This window comes from Gadus morhua, chromosome 5 (genome assembly GCF_902167405.1).
Source record: "Gadus morhua chromosome 5, gadMor3.0, whole genome shotgun sequence".
Classification (NCBI taxonomy): domain Eukaryota; kingdom Metazoa; phylum Chordata; class Actinopteri; order Gadiformes; family Gadidae; genus Gadus; species Gadus morhua.
The window spans coordinates 1,159,901-1,181,496 of NC_044052.1; the positions used below are offsets into that span (position 1 = coordinate 1,159,901).

General features: G+C 41.2%; 2 protein-coding genes across 2 annotated transcripts; one reads left to right on the forward strand and one right to left on the reverse strand.

Annotated features, from left to right (window-relative positions):
- The first annotated feature begins 496 nt into the window (after window positions 1–496).
- On the forward strand, window positions 497–13,674 carry metap1 (methionyl aminopeptidase 1). The gene is made up of 11 exons (XM_030355972.1): window positions 497–964; window positions 2,330–2,381; window positions 2,483–2,586; window positions 3,946–4,006; window positions 9,069–9,160; window positions 9,401–9,484; window positions 11,399–11,537; window positions 11,759–11,890; window positions 12,340–12,483; window positions 12,702–12,767; window positions 12,944–13,674. Exons 1-11 carry the CDS (start codon window positions 545–547, stop codon window positions 13,108–13,110), a joined length of 1,461 nt encoding a protein of 486 aa, XP_030211832.1. The 5' UTR covers window positions 497–544; the 3' UTR covers window positions 13,111–13,674.
- Window positions 13,675–13,895: 221 nt separating this feature from the next.
- On the reverse strand, window positions 13,896–20,463 carry LOC115543574 (alcohol dehydrogenase class-3 chain L-like). The gene is made up of 9 exons (XM_030355973.1): window positions 20,239–20,463; window positions 18,772–18,873; window positions 18,384–18,525; window positions 16,047–16,134; window positions 15,728–15,947; window positions 15,324–15,584; window positions 14,715–14,850; window positions 14,229–14,367; window positions 13,896–14,034 (listed from the first exon to the last, which is right to left on the reverse strand). The coding sequence occupies exons 1-9, from the start codon at window positions 20,254–20,256 to the stop codon at window positions 14,010–14,012; spliced, it is 1,131 nt and encodes a 376-aa protein (XP_030211833.1). The 5' UTR covers window positions 20,257–20,463; the 3' UTR covers window positions 13,896–14,009.
- Between the last annotated feature and the right edge of the window lie 1,133 nt (window positions 20,464–21,596).

Genomic DNA, 21,596 nt, shown 5'->3' on the forward strand with positions numbered 1-21,596 from the left:
TACCACCGTTCATGACGTAATAATGTTGATGTGAAGTTACATGAGCTGAGTATTGTGTTTTATTTTGAAAATTGACCGGATGCTCTACGGCTTTTACTTTTCACTTCCTGCCCGGCTCGACCTGCTCTGTCGAAATTTACGCGGTTTAGCAGCGGCTCGCGGCAAAAATAGAATTGGACGGAAAGATAGCGCCGTGGCGCGGCCCGCCGCTCCTGGGACGCTGCTGAAACGTTCCGCGGCACGCCCGGTGAAAATGGTCTCATTGATTAGAGTGGAAGCGATCAGCAGCGGTGACCGCGGCGCAGCCGTGCTGCGGCGCGTACGCCTCCGGTGGAATCAAGGCTTCAGGCTGACCGTACGACTCGACAACATAAATTGCGGCACACGTAAGGAGAATATTTTATTTGTGTCATGTTGGTCATTTGAATGACCAACTTTAACAATGACTAGCCAATGACAAACTGGAACGTTATAAGTGCTGCAATCCAGGAAAATACGTCACGTTCTCGCTAGAGCAGGTCGGGCGTACTGGTGTACCAAACAAATGGATCGCAGCATAATTACTGAACTTGGTATACTCTCAATCTTCCGAGTGGGACCGACCAAAAGGTGGCGTTCCTCCTTGGAATATCGCAAGAAAGCTGGGAGATTTCGCCACTTGCAACTCGTTCGGGTGGTGTACGAGGCATCTGGAACGTACCATGGCAGTTGTCCTCTGAGCATGCGCAGACCGCCCCTAGCTCTCCGCCTGGGTCCTCTCCCACGCATGCGCAGACCACCCCCAGCTCTCCGTCCTGGTCCTCCTCTCTCCCCCTCCTCTCTCTCCGACTCCACCCTCTCCACCGACGGCATGGCGAGCCTACAGGCAAAGGAGTGCGAGGCTGACGGCTGCTGCCAGGAGGCTAAGCTCCAGTGTCCCCGGTGCATCACGCTCGGGATCCAGGGCTCCTACTTCTGCTCTCAGGTACTGCGGCGTGTGGATGTTGTCGGGGTGATTAAACGGAGGTGCTCGGTGCCCGGAGGCCTTGGGCTAGGCTAGCTAGCTCGGTGTCACCAGCCATGTGTGTGCTGTGTGTGTCTCTTATTTAGGAGTGTCATGCTCGGCTTAATGAAGCATAACATCCAGCGTTTGAGTGTTAATTCAATGCCAATGAAAAGCCCATGGTAAATGGACTGCGATTTTCTAACCAGTGGCCACTCAAAGCGCTTTACAATGCTGTCTCACATTCACTCATTCATGCACACTCATTCATACACACATCCAGCTCGTCAGGAGCAGTGAGGGTTTGGCATCTTTCTCATGGACGCCTCGATATTCAGCTAGGAGGAACTAGGGATCGAACAAGCAACTTTCCGGTTACCAGCCTACCCGCTTTACCTCCTGTACCACAGGCCCCCCAGAGATTTGACTAAGTCAAAGTAGTCTTTTGAGGTTACCTCAGCGGGTCTTAGGTGTCAGTGAGTATATGAGTGTGAACCAGGGGAATAAACAACATTGGATTCAAACGTTTTTGTTGTTGTAGAGTGTATTAAACGGACACCATGCCATAAAGACGATTCAGAAAGAATAGTGTTATCAACGCTGATTTGTATCAGTAATTTACAGATTAAAGTAATGGTATATGTATACAGCATTAATGCATAATAATAATAATACATAATAATAATAATAGTTAACATCATAATACAGCGCCTAAAACTCCTCATCCTCTCGGTGGTCCTCACGTTTATCTTGGCAAAAAAGCCAATCTCTAGCATCATTATATGAAATTTCCCCTCAATATCATTGAAAGGACTCGATTGTTGCTGAAGAATGTATGCATAATAATTGTAGCATACACTTGTATACCGCGGCTATACTGAATTGTATGCATTCTCATAGTCCACTGAAAGTCAGCTAATTATAGCACAGGTGTGTTTTTAATTGAAAATAAATCGTTAAGCAGAATCGATAAAGTCGACGGATTAATAAACGGAAACGTTGTCATTTGTCGCAGGCCTACTTAAAATAGATTAGTCCAAAATTAAATGTAAGCTGGATGGGATCACTTTCACTGATGATACCCATCAGTGAAAGTGATCCCATCCAGCTTACATTTAATTTTGGCAACTGGAGGGGTTGAACAGTTTAATGTACATCACATTGTGTTGCATCCTCTGTACCGACAGCGATATATTGTTGCACTTCTTGCGACAAATGTACTTATTGTCAGTCGCTTTGGATAAAAGCATCTGCTAAATGCCCTAAATATTAATGTAAATGTATGAAATGTCTTAAAGCATAATGAACCCCAAGAGTGTTCACTTGAAGTTTTGTTTGCCTCCTCAGGAATGCTTTAAGAAGAATTGGGCGACTCACAAGTTGCTGCACAAAAAAGCAAGTATGTATTTATCAAGTCATGTTTCCTAATGAGCACAAGTCTCATTCAGTTAGCGAGAAACGGCTTGTTGTTGTTAATCACGGCTGTTTGTGTTACTATAGAGGAGCAGAACAATGAAGAACCCAACGAATGCACAAAGGATGTTAACACAGACCCATGGCCAGGCTACCGCTTCACTGGGAAACTACGGCCGCACTATCCGTTGGTAAGAAGTAGTGATCGACCGATATATCGTCCGGCCGATATTTGCGTTTTTACTTATTTTTTATTTTTTTTTATTTTTATGTATTATTTTTGCCGTAATTTACAGACAGTTCAATAAATGTTCATTTTTAATTGAGACATTGTAACATTTGTTATCATCTTTGTGTCAATTTTATGATGTAAATTGAGGGAGACTTAGCCTGGAAATCCAGACCCACATCTAGAAAGCTGTAGGGTCTGGCAACGATTAACGAAAATGGCCCAACTCGAGGGGCGGCACCAAGCATGCATTTGAAAATATCACTGGATAACACACATTGGATAACACTATGACCAATCATAAGAATGCAAGGGGTGACGTATCCAGACCAGTGGAGCTAACCAATAGATAAGACTCTTGCCGTATCCGGTCGGTAAAACAGCAACGCTTTTGGCCCGCCTATATTGATGCATCAATGTGATTGATTAGTGTTCTGGGCCAGGGGAGGGCCAGAATGTACACAAGTATATTGCTCGTTCCCAGAGTGACTCGCTGAGCAAATTCAAATTGTGCTCTCGCGAGAACTTGGTATCGGGTTATCGGCTAAGGCTGATGGAAAAGAAAATCGGTATCGGCCCTAAAAAAAATCCATATCGGTCGATCCCTAGTAAGAAGCCTCCTGGAATCAGAAGCAGATCCTAGATCAGGCCAAGATCCTCCCAAAACTGATATTGTTACTAGTCCATTAAAATTATCCTCAATGTTGTCGTATAAAACCTAAGTTGATATCATAACCCTAACCCTTATCCTGATCAACGGGATGTTTTAATTCACGTTTTGAAGATTTGGCGATGGAAAGTCCAAGGACAATTTGTAGCTTACTGTGTTTTGACCTTTACCAAATTAAGAAAATCGAATTGCTGCATGTTATCTTAACTTTCATTTCATTTCATTTATTTATTACGGCTCACGGCCATAGCACATGGCATGGAGCACAAAATTCAACTTAAATCATTACATACCAAAACAATGGTGCACGGCAAGGGAAAAACCCAAAACATTACTTAAACAATGGCAGGACATTTCTCAGAAAGGCACCTGTTTTAGCAATAACCCCTGAGTTATTTGACCTCAAAAGCAAAATCATTTTGACCTTAGACGGAGAATAGACATAATATTTTGGCAGGTATTTTTTTCTATAATACATTACGTTTACATTTTTACACTCAAAAAGCACATGATATTCGTCGCCAACACAATGTCATCAAATGTACAAAGTATAGTATGCTTTTGCAAAAATGATGTGAATTCAGTTGAGTCTTGAGATGCCATCTGAATTAATTCTAACGTTTGAAGTTGTGATCGTTGCTCCTGGTGTAGACTCCGTTGAGGCTCGTACCCGGTGACATCCAGAGACCAGACTATGCTGATCATTCAAGAGGTAATCTGAATAATACTCATGCATTTGTTTCTGTATCAAGTTATTAAACATAATGTTGGGTGCTATTTGAAAAAGGGTTGTTATTATCAAGCAGCCTGACATATACATGCAGTTAATGATGTCATAACTCCTTATCAATGTGTCCCTTTTATTTTGAATCACCATTTGAAGGTATCTATAAGAACCTGCCTCTATGCCTGCACATTATGTTTTAAGATTGAGATGTCGTAATTAATTAATATACTCACTAACGTGAGTATGCATGCAAGGCTAAAATGGATAGGTGGGATGAATACAGATTTTTGTTATCTCTCACTGCGTTCACACCAAAAGCTGTAAAGGAATGTAGATGTCTCTCGTCGTCCCAGTAAACGTATGCGAGAACTTTAGTTCCTAGTTCCTACCACACATTTGTTCCTTCATCATGGTGTGTGTGATGTGAGAGAATAGCTGCGGCTATTGCAGGGCATCGTATTTGTCTGCGATTGCATAGCCAACGTGGTCTTATTATAGCCCGATCATTAACTAAAAAATACATAGAAAGAATAAAGCATCCAGCAGATGATTTCAACAATGTATGCGGGGATACGCAATCCGCATTACGCAAAAGGGATGGTCGCACAGAGGAATGCTGATGGAAACCAGCGGACGAGCGGTGGGTGGAGATGTGCGCGCATTTCAAAAGCAGGGAGATACCGCACAAAAAAATATTTCTAATTTGTCAGTTTACCGTGTGTATGCCTGGCACAAATGCTCCCGTTGAGCGGATATTTTCCATAATAAACATACTATACACACACTCACTCACACAAGCGATCAACTAAGCTATAATCTAGCATATAAGCAATTACTCCATTAATTAGGTATTCAATGTAATTATGCTTATTATTCTTTTTCTATTGACCAAACTTATGACTATCTTGTGTTTTTGTGGCTCGGCATCAGCAGCAGGACTTGCCTCAACTACAAGCGTGCTGGCAAAAAGCGTGGCAAAGCAAAATCGCAAGAGCGATATGAACTGTAAATATTTTGGACAGCGTTGCGTTTTGAGCTATTCAGCGATTTTGCGTCTTTTACAGCTTACATACAGTCAGGCCTCAGTAAAATGTTTCTGACCGGCAGTATTAAAGTGTTTGTCAGCATTGGCCGGCTGGACGTATTGATGCATTGCTCAGGAGGCTTAGAATATAAGTATATTCTACTGGAATACATAATTGCAATATTTTCGAGGACTGACGCAACGTGCCAGATTTCTCGCCCCACCCTCTTCCATGACGGTCTGAATCTACTAACACCTAAATATGCTCAAATACGAGGCTGCCTGCCATTGTTGAACAGCACTGTGTGAATGACTGTCTCATTTCACGTTGACTCACGTCATTCAACGAGCAGCAGTGACTTTATTGTTCCACAGCCTATGAGAACACACACTTGTTGATTTTGTTTTTAAGGTTTAAAACACGCTGAAGTACATTTATTTCAATTCTGGGATAAAACATAGCCAGTATAGGGTTAAAGGTTAAATCCTTTTGAGTAGGTGAGCCGCTTCAGAGGTCTGCCTGCTTTTAAAACTAAACGTATCATTCTGACACCATTGTGTTTATTGTTTTTATGCAAGTCACTCTAAATGATCCACATCATAAAATGCAGCATTAGCCAAATTATAAATAGCCACACAACATTAGCCGAGTCCTATTTCAATAGTCAGGCTGAACTCAGAGTAGACAGTGACACCATTTCCCATTAACCGTCGCGTGGCTCAGTCAGTCTTTATTTTGAAACAGTTAGCAGCTGCTAGATAACGATTTCGAGATGGTTGCTAACTATTCAGATTGTGGTTATTCTGTGTGAGAAATCAATGGAGACATCACGGCTTATCAGTTTGAGCCAGTTAATTGATCCTCTTCAGTGTTTCAACTGGAATATTCTTCAGGCCTGGAGGTACGAAATCCCTCAAGGGACGCGATGCGCGGGACGGTACATCGGGACGGTACATCGGGGTGGACCTCACTTGGTATCAAGATTAAAATCAAGTGATAATACAAGGAGAGGATGACCTGGATAAACTGCATTTAACATAGCACCTCATGAACACATTAGAGATGTCAATCTTTCTCTATAATCCAAGTCCAATTTCATTCCTTATTATGTTTTATATTGTAATTATATTTTAATTGTAATGCTCAAATTGAGCATTAATACTCACTATGTTCCACTGTATTCACAGGCTTATGCATCTTCAATACCACATTCTGAAAACATTCTGTCCACTAGAGGGCATTCTACCAATAAACATTTCTTAACAAAAGGATATTATATTAATATGCGTTGTCCCTGGTGATGCGGAGCACTGACTCCAGATTTTCGTTGAACGGTCCTTTTACCTTAAACACATTTGTTGGTTGCGTTAATAAAATAAGGTTCACACAATCATTGTGTTGAAATGAACTACACGTACAACGCGTTTTCCGTTGTGCGATAAGGCGACATTAATTGTGTTGGCAGCCAGGTGGATTGCTCACGGCCCTCACCAGTGACTTTATCAGTTTAACCAATCACACTCAGGTATGTTTGTCCTGGTCATCATGGACACAAGTGGTGGCACAGGGCAAAGGGAAAAGTCATTTATGTGTCTCAACACAGTGTTGTTACTGCGTCCATAAACTACATTCAGATCTATTTTCACTATCTGTTATATGTACTGATCACAGTGGTAAACTACCATCATAGTCCTATAATTATCTCAATCTGTTATGTGTATTGATCATCATAGTGGTAAACTACCCTTAAAGACCTATGATTATCACTATCTGTTGTATGTATTGATCATAGTGGTAAACGACCAGCATAGACCTATAATCATCACTAGGCCTAAAGAAAAAAGGTTGGTTCCTGTTGGTTGTCATTTGAGGTCATGAGTAGGTAGGGAATTTATTTTTTATTTTTTATTTATTATATATATTCCAGCGGCAGCGAATGATAGGTAGGTTGTTTCCATTTAAAAACAAGAAAATTCGCTCATCCTTGTACAGAATGAAGAGGTGCTGTACAAAAACGTAATTATAGTTTGGTCGGAAACCGCAACCGAACAATTTTTTTTTTTTAGGCCCTATCTGTTATATGTATTGATCACAGTGGTAAACGAGCAGCATAGACCTATAATCATCACTATCTGTTATATGTATTGATCACAGTGGTAAACTACCAGCATAGACCTATAATCATCACTATCTGTTATATGTATTGATCACAGTGGTAAACTACCAGCATAGACCTATAATCATCACTATCTGTTATACGTATTGATCACAGTGGTAAACTACCAGCATAGACCTATAATCATCACTATGTTATATGTATTGATCACAGTGGTAAACTACCAGCATAGACCTATAATCATCACTATCTGTTATATGTATTGTTCATCCATAGTTGTAAACTACTTTCAGACCTGTTATTATCACTGTTGTATGTATTGATCATTAGGGGAGGGAAATATAATCGATTCTTCGATGCATCGCGATTCTCGCTAAAACGATTCTGTCTCGATGCAGATAAATTAATAATCGTAATTTAAAAAAAAAAACGATTTTTTGCTTTTTTGCCTGCTGCAACATTCTGTTCGCCAGAGAGGGATAATTTTTGCAATATTAAAATTATTGAATTTATCTTCAGTGTGTATTGGCCAATCTGATTTGTCTTGACACGATTGCGATTCAGCCTATGCATTGCATGCGCGCAAACTCACAGCATAGACACAAGAACTCCTTCTAATTCAAGAGCAGCTTTTCCTTTAATGACATAGAAAACAAAGATTAGAAATAAAATAAAACTGAAACCTATTTTTTGCATGCTTCCATATTGTGTTATAATGCAAGCTGCATTGATTATTGCATTGTTCATAGAAAGTCATATTTGACAAAAGCTTTCTCTCTTATGAAATATTAGATAAGTTCAATCATTTGTTGATGTCTTTAATGATCATCACAAAAGTAGGAAGTGATTAGCAAACTCTGAGTAGCAAACCCAGATGTATATATATATTTTTGAAAATCACGCATGGAAATGTACATAAAAAAAATTGTTGCTTCGAGATGCATCGATAATCGCTTCAGAATCGAAAGCGTTGACCTCATAATCGGAATCGAATCGTGTGGTGCCAAGAGATTCCCACCCTTATTGATCATCTTAGTGGTAAACAACATTCAGACCTATTATTATTATTATTATTATTATTATTATTATCACATCTGTTATATGTATTGATCATCTTAGTGGTTAACTACATTCAGACCTGTTATAATCATATCTGTTATATGTATTGATCATCTTAGTGGTAAACTACATTCAGACCCGTTATAATCATATCTGTTATGTATTGATCCGGCAGTCGGAGCTACGAGCCAGTGTTTCCTCCCACTGCATTACGTCAATATAGGTTGCATTGAATAAGGTGAAAGTGTGCAGTTGTATCGCATCAGTTTCGTGTTGGATACCAACTTTGTATGAAAAGGCTGATAGACTAGGGTAGACATCATAACCCCCCCTCCCCCCCCCACCAACAGTCATTAGCTACACTGGTTAACACATGGGTTAAAGAGTAAAACTCCAGTATAATTTAATCTTCTTAATACATAGGATATGTTGGTGAAAGGATGGAGCATAAGCTCTTCTTCACTAGGCTATAGGTTTAGTATTCCATCAGTTTTTTCACAGATTATGAATAGGCTGCACAATGCAAATAGACTTTATTCTTGATCAGGCATGACGTGAGAAAAGCATTTCTATCTTGGATGTTTAGTAGTGATCTCAAAGTATTTGAGCCAGTCTTATTCTTTGATCAAAGTGGTCTCTAGTCGCCCATAGGTTACACCACCACAAATAACTATCTGATCCAATCAATTAATAATGAATGCAGCAACAATTGCAACTTAAGTAATAATCAAAAATGAACAATGAAGGATGACAACATTAGAAATTGGTAGATTATTGGTACTGAAGATTCCACCCATGAAATGTTGAAGTTCAACCCAGTAAAAAAATGTATGTTTGTCTTTAACAGGTATGTCTGAGTCTGAACAGACTTTAAAGGGGACATCGCAGATAAAGATATTGCCTCCTGAAGACATTGAAGGCATGAGAGTAGTATGCAAGGTATTATAAAATCCACCAGACTTGCCTGTGTTGTTTTTACTGTTTTTATATGGGGAGTTAAGAAATGTATATTATACTATAGATCTGATCTGAGTGTCCACACTCATTGTTACTTTGGTAACCTAACAGCCCTTGTAAACATCAACATATTCCTTAAGTCAATGAACTATTTACTGTATATTCTTCACTTTCATTCTTCAATTTGTGACTGCTCTTCTCTCTTTGATTTGGACTGTGTAGCTGGCACGAGAAGTCCTGGACATAGCCGCCCTGATGGTTAAACCTGGCATCACTACTGAGGAAATCGACCACACAGTGCATCTGGTAATATTTAACAACAAGGGTTGTGTGACATTGACAAAATCGATCACCAAATGGGTCCCTTTATTTCTCGGTAACGATGTATATCATGATATATATCACAATATAGTATGTTTTCTCTAAATTCTATGAAAACAATGTTTTCTCTAAATAAACTCATGCCTCATGGTTCTCTTTAACTCCACCTCAAAATAAGAAAATAGAAGAATGCAAAGAATAAAAAAGAAGGATATTTAACCTATAAAGGAAGCGCCCTGTGGCTCAGCGGGTAGAGCGCGTACCATCAAGGCCCAGTCCTTACATTAAGGCCTGGTCCTCACATCAAGGCCCACTCCTTACATTAAGGCCCGGTCCTCACATTAAGGCCCGGTCCTCACATTAAGGCCCGGTCCTCACATTAAGCGCCCCGGGTTATATCCCTGCTCCCGTGGTCCTTTGCTTCACGTCCTCCCCTCTCTCTCCCAGACCCTCCTGTCTTTAGTCAAAAATACAACGCCCCGCGACCGTTCGTGGTACGAACCACGGCAACTTATAATAATATGTTTATTTTATAAAGCGCCTTTCTCACACTAAAGGTCGCTTTACAGTTTCATGACGAGCACACACAGAGCAAGACAGCTCAACAAGAAGTTGAACAGAAATATGTAAGGGATAATGTATAGAACGCCAGTCATTATTGGGAAAATAATATTATGATATTACACGGCTACTGCCAAAATGAAAAAATAACTTTACACAGTGTGACTTTTTACAATTTATTTGTTACCATCATTCGTAGTGTTGATCAGCAGAGAAATAGTCTGCCAAAGACGTTGTCGTCGCTTAGCAACCGAGTACGCTGGGGTTGAGAAGTTACCGGACTACTTGCGGAGTGATACGAAGGACAGCAAAAGATCCACTTTCCTTGACAGCGGTCATTTATACCTAGCAACAGTGAATTATCAAATCTAATTCACCGCCAGAAGTTGTGAAGGGCCCATGCAAGTGAACAGAGCGTTCCACGGCATTGAGAAGAGCCGTGTAATAAAAATAAATAATATACAGAGGATCCATGCAGTGGTGGAAGAGGAGAACTTGGTGATACTTTTTTAGTACTGTTGTTGCGTATGAGCTAATGCAATGTTGTATATGAAATATCTCACACACCTTGGGGTTATACTGAAAAAAAACCCCCTGCGGCTGCTCAGACAGAGCTCCACACATCCTGTAGCATTCTACTGAGACGGCCCAATGAATCAGAAAGGATCGTTAAAGGGGGAAAACAGGGGGGCTCGGTGGATCAGTCTGCCAGCCTACCCAGTGGACTAGCAACAGTTGCTGATCTAATCATCATACATCTAGTTGGACACTTGCTTGTGATGTCACTCAAACATCAATCTCCTCGCCCGATATATATATATATATATATATATATATATCGGGCGAGGAGATTGATGTTTGAGTGACATCACAAGCAAGTGTCCAACTAGATGTATGATGATTAGATCAGCAAAATTTCAGCCCTACACCAAAGACATTCCATATCTTAAGGTCCTATTTATACTAAATGTGCTTAGCATTACATATCGTATGTTGCAATAATGAAATCATCCTTTGGGTTAAAAGACCAAATAAAGGAACCCGAGTTAACCATGGAAATGAAGGAGGCAACATTGTGAGCAAGTACAAAATAAATGCAATAACTGCACTAATTTAACATAACATCTAGAATGTATCCAGACTTTCCAGAGCTACACTATGAAGACATTTAAAACAAAAAGTTATATTGAATCTGGGTAGATGTTGTGGGGTAATGCACATTCCCCGTCACTAATAGCCATTTTTTGGTGAGGGTACAATTCCAAGTTGCCGTTTCTCAGGTGAGATATATGCTCTTTTTCATAACCGCATATTAATTGTACATTTCTGTCTGTCCAGGCTTGCACAGCAAGGAAATGTTATCCTTCCCCTCTTAACTATTACAACTTTCCGAAGTCCTGCTGCACATCGGTCAATGAAGTGATCTGCCACGGCATTCCCGACCGGAGACCTCTGCAGGACGGCGACATCCTCAACGGTCGGTCCCGAACGGTGGATGAGCATTTAGTGTGTGGTTTTTATTTTGATCCATTGTTATCTAGTTCAAACCTTAACCTTATGTTAAAACAAGATGACATACACTTCTACTATCCAGCTCTGTTTTAAAGATTGACTAAATGTATGCATCAGTTGAACATTCCGAAGCGGAGGTGGCTATGATGTTGATGTATTGGTCTAATCCCCCTGACTATTCTGCAGTGGATATCACCGTCTACCACAACGGCTTCCATGGTGACCTTAATGAGACCTTCTATGTCGGGGAGGTGGATGAAGGTGCCAGGAAACTAGTTCAAACCACCTATGAATGCCTTATGCAAGCTATTGATTCAGGTAAGGTTCTAACGCCATGTGACCTCCGGGTGGGATTAGCTGTCCCACAACACCTCAGAACCTGCCCTCTAGTGTCTGTCCAGGGGATGGATAGTGCAGCCCACTCATGGTGACCATGGTCGGCTGATCCAGCCATCATACGTTGTGTAAACACAGGCTCCAGATGCTTGTTTGCTCTAAACAAGGGTACCAGTGCAGAAGGAGGGGCTTAATATTGAACCTTGTGGGAGGAGCCTGGCAGCAAAAGCACAATGTATATCGTCTCTAGAGATCCCGTCATTATCTGGAGTGATGGAAAGAAAGAACACAGCCTTTACAATGACGGCAATGTTACTGGGCAACCGATGGTATAGGGAGGAATCGGCAAAAAGGGAATACAAGAAAACAATCCCCCCACTAGTTGCATAATGTAATAATACGTGATTGTAATTCTCTTTTCCATTCTACAGTGAAGCCTGGTATTCGCTACAGGGAACTAGGAAACATCATCCAGAAACACGCTCAGGCCAACTGCTTCTCTGTGGTGCGGAGCTACTGCGGCCACGGGATCCACCGACTGTTCCACACCGCGCCCAACGTGCCGCACTACGCCAGTGAGACACACACACACACACACACACACACACACACACACACACACACACACACACACACACACACACACACACACACACACACACACACACACACACTCTTCCACACCCTTCCACACCGCGCCCAACGTACCGCACTAGGCCAGTGGAATGCATACATGCACACCTTTGAAGCGTGTATTTGGACACAGAGCTCTATTTGTTTCTATTCTTCTCAGAAAACAAAGCGGTCGGGGTTATGAAGCCTGGCCACGTGTTCACTATCGAGCCGATGATCTGTGAAGGTAGGTGGTTCGGTCACTGAGCTCTACTTAGTATACTAATATACACTATATTAATATATACCAAGCTCTACTTAGTATACTAGTATATCCTGAGCTCTACTTGGTTTCCTTAGATATGCTCCTACTTGGTGTCCTAATATGTCCTGATACTTGTGTTGTATTGACCCGTTCCCCAGGAGGCTGGCAGGACGAGACGTGGCCCGACGGCTGGACAGCGGTGACCCGCGACGGGAAGCGCTCAGCCCAGTTTGAACACACCCTGCTGGTCACAGAGACCGGCTGTGAGATCCTGACCTGCCGATTGGACGACAAGGGCGACGCCCACTTCATCAGCCAGACTTAAGGACTCTGATTGGATGATACATCTCTAGTTCAGAGACACAGAAATACAAGTTGATACGCACCTCACAATAAGTGGGTCCTTCTCCCTCATCTGTGGCTGTCCTCATTCTTAAATTGATATTTTGGTCACTCCAATGTAACAGAAGTTCTTGAATGTGTTTTCGTACCAAGTGTGGATCAGTTGTTTCACCATTGGGGATTATTCTATAAATCTCACATTTAGTGATGAGTTTGTGTGTTCTAAAAGTGGTACTTTTAAATCCAGTTCTCTTATGGCTGTCGTGACAATTGGCAAAAATAAACGATCAATCTTAGTTTCTAGCAGCCAGTTTCACAAAGCAGACAACAGAGACTCTTAAATACTACTGACCACAAACCTTCCCTAAACCCCCATTTACTTTATACAATTTTGGCTTTTGAAATAATGTCAGAAATGTAATTGAATAACATTTAGTCTTTCAAGTGCTACAATTTTTAATATTCTTTGTAGTGCCTGTTTGGTGCTTCATGAGTCAGATTCCTTGTGTAGCAAATCAAGCCTTAACATTAAAAAATATTTGCTGGATTATATAATCTTTTTTTCTCAGTCGTCCTTAAAATTAGATGAAACATCCAATATTTTCAGTTAGACTAAAGCTACTGGTCTACTTCAGGGAACCATTTCAAAGAGTTAATTTTTTAGTTGCACTGATGGGACTGCTTCAAAGTATAATGAAGAAATAGGAAATTATGATTATACAATTCTATATTAAGTAGAAGAGTATGGTGCAAATCAAGTATCAACCATCGGTATAACATTCCAATTTAATTCATATTTTAATGTCTTCAAATCCTCTACAGGAATTTCATCAAATGTTCCTTCCATCATTAGGTAAAATGTTGTTGTGGCCTTCGGTGTATCTAGTAGTTGAGTACGACACGAATACTGGAAGATAAAACAAGATTAGACAGGGTGAGCAATAGGCTCAGAAAGTGTACATGGTCTTTCTCATAGCCACATCTCTTAAGGGATAAGTCAGAGACTAAGACCACTGCATCTTCAAACAGAATTGTATAACGTCATGTATCATGTGCATAAACTTAATGTATTGTTTTCACTCTTCTAAAGAAACAACTTACCATTTCCCAGCACCCATGAGATCAAAACCCTCATGGATCTTCTCAAAGGGCAGAGTGTGGGTCACAAATTCATCCACCTTCAACTTTTTGTTCATATATTCTTCAACGAGTTTTGGGACGCTTTCAACACTCTTATACCCTTGAAAAAAAGAGATATAAATTGAGCGATGGGACACTGGAGCGAAATTCCTGAATTTCCCTCCAAGGATGAATAGTGTGCATACATTTCATTATAAAGGTGCTTTCAAATTGACCCATAGTGAGATATATCCCATTAATTTCAATGTCCACTGGTGGAATGTAAAGCCAACATTCCATATATTTGGAAATTCAGGAATTTTCTGAAATGTTATTTTGCAAATTCCCACAGGTACACAGACAATCGAAGCATAGACAACTTCCATGTGAAGAAACACTGCTTCTGAAATGCAAACATTGGCATAACAATTTGGTCCATTACTGGCAACCCTACTCCCAACTGTATACCTCCAAATGCTGTGCCTTTCCATGTGCGCCCAGTAACCAGCTGGAAGGGGCGTGTGGAGATCTCCTGCCCTGCGGCCGCCACCCCGATGATCACACTGGTACCCCAGCCTTTATGACAGGCTTCCAGGGCTGCTCTCTGAAGAAGACCCATGAACAGATAGACAAACGGTACTAAAACACTGCCAAACAGATGGGCCCAGTGGCCTCTGCACAGAGCTCAGCTGCCACACTTTCAAAAAAGGTGTTTATGTATATAATATACAATATTGTATTATGTATTACAATATATAATGTAACGTTTTTCAAACATAGGTAAAAAATAATAGGCTAGTTAAAAAAAAAAAAAATTCAATTGAATACAGGATTTGCCTATTTCCATTTTATCTACATTTAATACTGTCAATCATTTTGGAATTCAGGTTTGTAATATCAGTAGTTAGACTTTGCTTAGTATATTTGACAAAATCTAAATGCAAGAAGGTGACCTAAAAATAACAGTTAAATATTGAACCAGAACAAACTAAATGATAAAGTCTGTAGGCCAAGTATGAGGCATGCACACTAAACATACCATGAGTTTGATTTATACACTTCAATTATTGTACTTGCCATGATCGCTGTGTTTCCTACACACTCAAAAGAGTAGTCAACCCCGCCGTCGGTCATCTCTACCAGGACCTGCTCGACGGGCTTGCTGTGATCTTTAGGGTTCACCAGATCAGTGGCACCGAACTCTTTAGCGATACGGAATTTATCTGGGTTGACATCAATGGCGATGATTCGACCAGCCCCGGCCGCCTGGCACCCCATGATGACTGCAAGACCCAGAGCGCCGAGACCGAAAACAGCACAGGTCGATCCCGCCTCCACCTTGTGGAAACGACAACCCACACAATGGTCTTGCCATGATGTGATGCTAGGTAATGTTTTTCTCCTTTAAAGTTCATATTTCTTTAAATGAAATCGGTACACAATGAAAATATATTGTTGGATCTCAAATGATCCAAACAGACCTTGGCAGTGTTGAGAGCGGCTCCGTAGCCGGTAGAAATGGCACAGCCCAGCAGGCAAACCTTATCCAGAGGGGCCTTCTCATGCACTTTGGCAAGAGATATTTCAGCCACGACGGTGTACTCTGAAAAGGTGCTGCAACCCATGAAGTGGAACAGGCTCTGGCCGTTGCATGAGAAGCGCGAGGTCCCGTTGGGCATTAGGCCTTTGCCCTGTGTCAGCCTTGAAAAGAAATGTTGGCAGTGCAGATAGATAAGATTAGCTATCGGGGAACATGATTACAAAATACATTGGAAGATATTTCTAAACCAGTTCACAGACCTGATCTTTTGACACAAGTTAGTTTTGGGATTCTTGCAGAACTTGCACTCTCCACACTGCGGGACGTACAGGGGGATCACTGCATCACCTTAAAGATAAATCTGTAATTATAATCCTCACCATCCCTGCATATATTATGCGGCATTATGTTGGTGTGTGCCATTTAATCTGGTCCAACGACTGGATTAACCATCAATGACGCCAGGCAATAGATCATTCCTAATCCATTTTATAAACCTATATTATTTTATCATATTCTTCTCCTTACCCCAATAGCTGTATACAGCGGTATTAATATATTAAAGGTTGGGCATGGAATTCGTTTTTTTGGCCATTTTTGCAAAATTACTTGAAATCCTTATCATAACCCGCTTACAGCCACTGAGTTAGAAGTACTGACATGAAAATTAAACAAGTCAATCATCTGTGGAACGGGCAGGGCTCGAAAAACTCCAGCCAATCATTTCCATTGCCACCGAGTTGCATTGGACAGTAAGTACGTCAATCAAACGGTCGTACTGCACTCCCCCTCCCCCACGCCCCGCGCGACCCCTTCGTGCAGTACTCGTGACCCAGAGCTCGTGACCCAGAGCAAGCTCCTGTTTGTTGTTATCCTGCGGTAGCTACTGGAACTACTTAATCCACATTTGCACCTAGCAGTAGAAGACAATTTCCATGGCAGACAAGACACCACCATCCCCACCACCACCACCACCACCACCACCAGCAAAGAGAAGGAAAACTCTTTTTCAGAGAGTAATTGCTAATAAAAACGCTGAAAGAGAAAAACTGAAATCAAGAATAATCCTAGGCGCTGCTTTCGAAGGTTGGCGGCAACTGAAGGACGAGAAGGGTCTAAAAACCGATGCTTGTGTGGCGGTTGACCTAGTTTCAAAGTTTATACTGTTTATACTCGGTAATACCGGTGTTGAGACGAGTGTATTACTTGGTGTGAAAATGTCCACACCGCGGCAACCCTAGTGAAAACCAGGACTTCCAATACAATTATATGAAACAAACATACATTTTCTAAAAATAGTAATGATTTATGTGACCGTTTAATGTTTATAACATCTGGTGCAACCATAGCCGCGAGAACGTATTCTCAGCAGGGGGTGCTGGAAAAAAAAAACTCAGCCTGCACTAGACTCGCAACTCGTTACATTGATAAAAAAGATAAGCGCAGCTCAATTACACCAGTGCATGCGCGCACAGTTGAAAATCGATCGTTGTGTTCACTTCCTTCACACCATGGTTCACATCCAGCTGCTCACAGAACAAGTTTAGCGCACCACCCTCACACTTTTTCATATAACCTTTTTTCAGCACTACGTCATATGAGCATTAAATAAATGCTGCGTCTCAAAATGCATTGGACAGCAACGAAGATGACTCGCTTTGCCACGGGCCGAAACAGTTCGGAGCGACCACAGCCAGAGCGAACACAGCGGGGATGAGGAGTCTCAGGAAGTCTTTGGTGTACACATCAGTACGGCCTATTTGCACTACTGTTTAGTGGCAATGCAGTGTTTTATTCTATGCCTTTTTATTTTCGTATATTATTTCAATGAATACAATTTATTTATTCATGAAAACAAGATCTGGTCTTCAAATCTTTTTTCCAAATATAGGTCGTCTTACAATGGGGTTTGTGTTTATATTCGGACCAATACGGTACAGCGGGCGCTCACATGACGTTAAGCATTTCCTGGTGCATAATGTGACGCTTCAGAACCTAAAATCCCGTTTCTCCCCGTTGACACGACAACACATAACCGGCGTTTTCAGAAATCTCCACTTTGGCCGGAGTTTTTAGAAATGATCGTTTTCTGTGATAAGACAGGGCCTCGGACAGGGGGTGTTGCAGCACCCCCAGCACCCCTACTTCCCGCGGTACTGGGTGCAACTTACAGCTGAATGTAGTGCCATGTTGTTAAACGAAAACCTACGCTAGCCTGGCTCGCTCTCGCGCATCTCTGTTCGCGCTCGTGCATGATTGCGCGTCCAGGTACTTGGAATGGGTGGAGTCAGAGTTAGCGTTGAAGGAGAGGGGGTAGGACCATTTGAGTTGTGTATTTTCAAAATCTGCTGGCGTTTCGCAAATCCCATACCCAACCTTTAATGTAGGGCCTGATTGTTTTTCTGCCTTGACGTGCACTGTTTCTATTTCTTTAATTTAGTGCTCTTAACACCCTCACTTTCCCACGGCATACATTTTTTTAGATTTTATGTTATCTTAAAATAACACATGAATTCAGTCCTATTATAATAACAAATGCCATTGCATTCCTGTCATTGTTTGTGATATTCACTCGATGTGAGGTTAGAATAGCCTACCTGATTTGAACTTTGTCACTCCCTCGCCAACACTCTCGACGATCCCGGCACCCTCGTGTCCCAGAACGGAGGGGAACACGCCCTCGGGGTCAGAGCCGCTCAGGGTGTAGGCGTCAGTGTGGCAGATCCCCGTGGCCACAATCTACACACACACACACACACACACACACACACACACACACACACACACACACACACACACACACACACACACACACACACACACACACACACACACACACACACACACACACACAGACGGTAGGCTACTGACTAACATTACTCAGTTAGTGACAAAAAATATTTATGGCTACTTCATGCTTTAGTTTCATACCAAAACTTTAATTGAGTAAATGAATACAGTGGTACCGGATAATCGTTTGTTTACCTTGACACGGACTTCTCCAGCCTGCGGCGGTGCCACTTCCACCTCCTCCATGGAGAGAGGTTTCCCAGCCTCCCACGCCACGGCAGCTCTGCATCGTATTGTCTTCAGAACATACAGACAATAATCCAGATTGAATACACACGAGTGCCCTGGTTTTCATGTATTCGGGGTCCAGAATGAAAACCGGCCACCAGGCAATGGCTGATCGATTTTGACAATATGGCAGGTCAAAAAATGCATGGTTATGTATTGAAACATTTTTTTCCAGTCTGGTAGAGGACATAGACAAAATTCTAGTTATTAAAAAAGTTATACACTTATTTTTTTTACTTGAATTATTGGGCCACAAACTGTGGGTGGGTCGCAGAGCACAAACTTTTAGGGAGAAGACCATGAATAAATTAACGTCTTTTCATATTTCAATTACTTTCTATTTAATTCAATTTAGCGTCACTTGTTGTAGCTTTTTAGTCACGCACTGTTCATGAAGGCATTGTTTATTACTGCAAAACTTATAGAAACAACATGGTGCGGATGATGTAAAAAAAATAGACTGTATAAAACACAACATATAGGCTGTATAACACAACATATTGGCTGTATAAAACACAACATATATAGGCTGTTTAACGCACAACATAAACGCTGTATAACACATAACATATAGGCTGTATAACACACAAGATGATGCAAAGTGGACATTTTGGGGGATATTTTATGAGAAGCTCAATCTTGAGCTTCAAGGATTGGTGGACATTATGGTGACACAAGTCTTATCCTTGGATATTTTCGTCAAGAGTTGGAAACATGTTGAAACCCAGTGAAGCAAGCCGATGTGCTACTGCGCCACACCTTGGCCCGCTGCAGACATGTTACAAGACGGTTTTCCTTTCATAAACAGTTGCCCATTGTTATGTCCCACGTTTAATGTGTTGTTTTAAACAATCACATTTGCAAAATATTGTCGCAACATTACGAGAATAGAAATGATAATCTGATGCGTCGCTTTGTATGCAGATGACAAGCAGTTTAAAGCCAACATCCCAAAGCTGGCATTTATTAATTAATTCATTTATTAATGCAATATCGATGCATTAATAAGTTGCATTTATTAACGCATCTTATTTTATTATTGACTTCATAAAATAGATGTTTATAGTAGTTTCCTATTAATTATTAATGCATCTTATCCATGTTGGTGATAATGTGCAGCAGCGGACTTCCTGAGTGTTTCCTTCACAGTCCACATTCCCATCCAAGGCATTCGACCTATTTTTAGTTCCGTTCAATAGTTCGTTTTTCGGCAGAGAAACTAGAAACCTAACTTAGGCTACTTGGATCACTCGTCAAGCAGTGCTTTGCTTTTTTTTTTTTTTATAAATGTAACAATTTATGTTAAGTTAGTTTTGAGCAATCGGTTTTTGTTATGCTTTTTTCCGGGTTTTATTAAAAGATAGCAACTCTTACCTTCCCGACAGTTGCCATTTTTTTACGCCGCAAAAACTTTGATCTGTAACCGATCCAAAGTGAGATCGAATTTATAGTCGGCGTGTGGTGTGGCGCCACACCCACATGTCAGCTGACCACCACGGCCCAGGAAACGGTCAAGCCCATGGAAACGGTCGACATGCACATGCAACCCTTATTATGTCCATGATGCAACCATAGGTTCCGGTGTTACACCCAATTCTGCGACCCACCGAAAAAGGGGCCCCCATGGGGCGCTGTTGCACATTTTCTGCAACATGCACGTTTGCATTATTACAAAAACATAAATAAAACACAAGATCTCCCCCACCGGTTGGTCTTTCTTTTCTTGATACCAACATTAATTCTAAACAGAGTTTTTACACAGTAGCCTATAATAGGAAATGCTCAAAGGTAAACCAGCTTAATTTAACACTGACGTAGCTTTTAATGGGTAAAGAAGCAATGGTGAAGGACCATACTAAACGCCCTATCATTGTATGGGTCTGTAAAATGCTAAACAAATCAAAACAAATGTATTTATTAAGCACCTTTAATCAAAAGGTAATTGGTTGGGGGGAGATCTTATGTTTCATTGATGTTTTTGTCATGCCTGTCTACGCTTGAAACTCGCGCATATTTCAAAAAATATGCCACAGCGCCACCTGGGGTCACACTTTTCGGTGGGTCGCAGAATTCGGTGTAACACCGGAAGTTAAAATCCCTTTCATATTCAGGTTATGATCTTCTTTAATACAATACGGATGGCTTTGTGCTATTTCTAGATTTTTTACAAGGCTTTTGATTGTGTTGAACATCCTTTTTTGCTGGAAGCATTCCACTTTTTGGGCTTCGGGGAAAATTTTCGTAGTGTTATTAAAGGCCCACTATGCAACTTCGGGCATGTCTTCGCTGTTTTCTTGGTTTTGGCACGCACATTTCTCTACACAGCGCCCCCTAAAGCTTCGTAGTAGATATTTCACAACACTGTCGTAACAACTCGTTGACGTCCCTTCCCCATGCTCTTCTACGCGAGCCATGTGCATTTGTTTTCAAAGAAGCCGGCGAATGCGCGGAGCCATGTCCGAAATAGATGTTCATAAAGTGTAGGCAAGGTTATACATTTTTTAAATGGTGTCTTTGCATTGCAATAAACATAAATCCATCATTTTTTATAGTTGACGGGGAGAATTTATACCCTAGGTTATAATTATTTTATCTTAGGTTGAACAGAACAATCAGTGTAAGAGGTTTGGCCAACATAATAATCTAAATAAACAAGAACCTGGATTCGGGGATTCAGTCTGTATCTGGGGGACGAGACAGACGAACAGCAAAACACCCATGGAAACAAAGGT

Coding starts and splice junctions, on each gene's coding strand:
- metap1 (XM_030355972.1), top strand. CDS start 545: ATGGATCGCAGCATAATTACTGAACTTGGTATACTCTCAATCTTCCGA. Junction 965..2,329: donor GCTCCTACTTCTGCTCTCAG/GTACTGCGGCGT, acceptor TTGCCTCCTCAG/GAATGCTTTAAGAAGAATTG. Junction 12,484..12,701: donor CAACGTGCCGCACTACGCCA/GTGAGACACACA, acceptor TATTCTTCTCAG/AAAACAAAGCGGTCGGGGTT.
- LOC115543574 (XM_030355973.1), bottom strand. Junction 15,948..16,046: donor AACTTGTGTCAAAAGATCAG/GTCTGTGAACTG, acceptor TTTCTTTTCAAG/GCTGACACAGGGCAAAGGCC. Junction 14,035..14,228: donor CTCATGGGTGCTGGGAAATG/GTAAGTTGTTTC, acceptor TTTATCTTCCAG/TATTCGTGTCGTACTCAACT.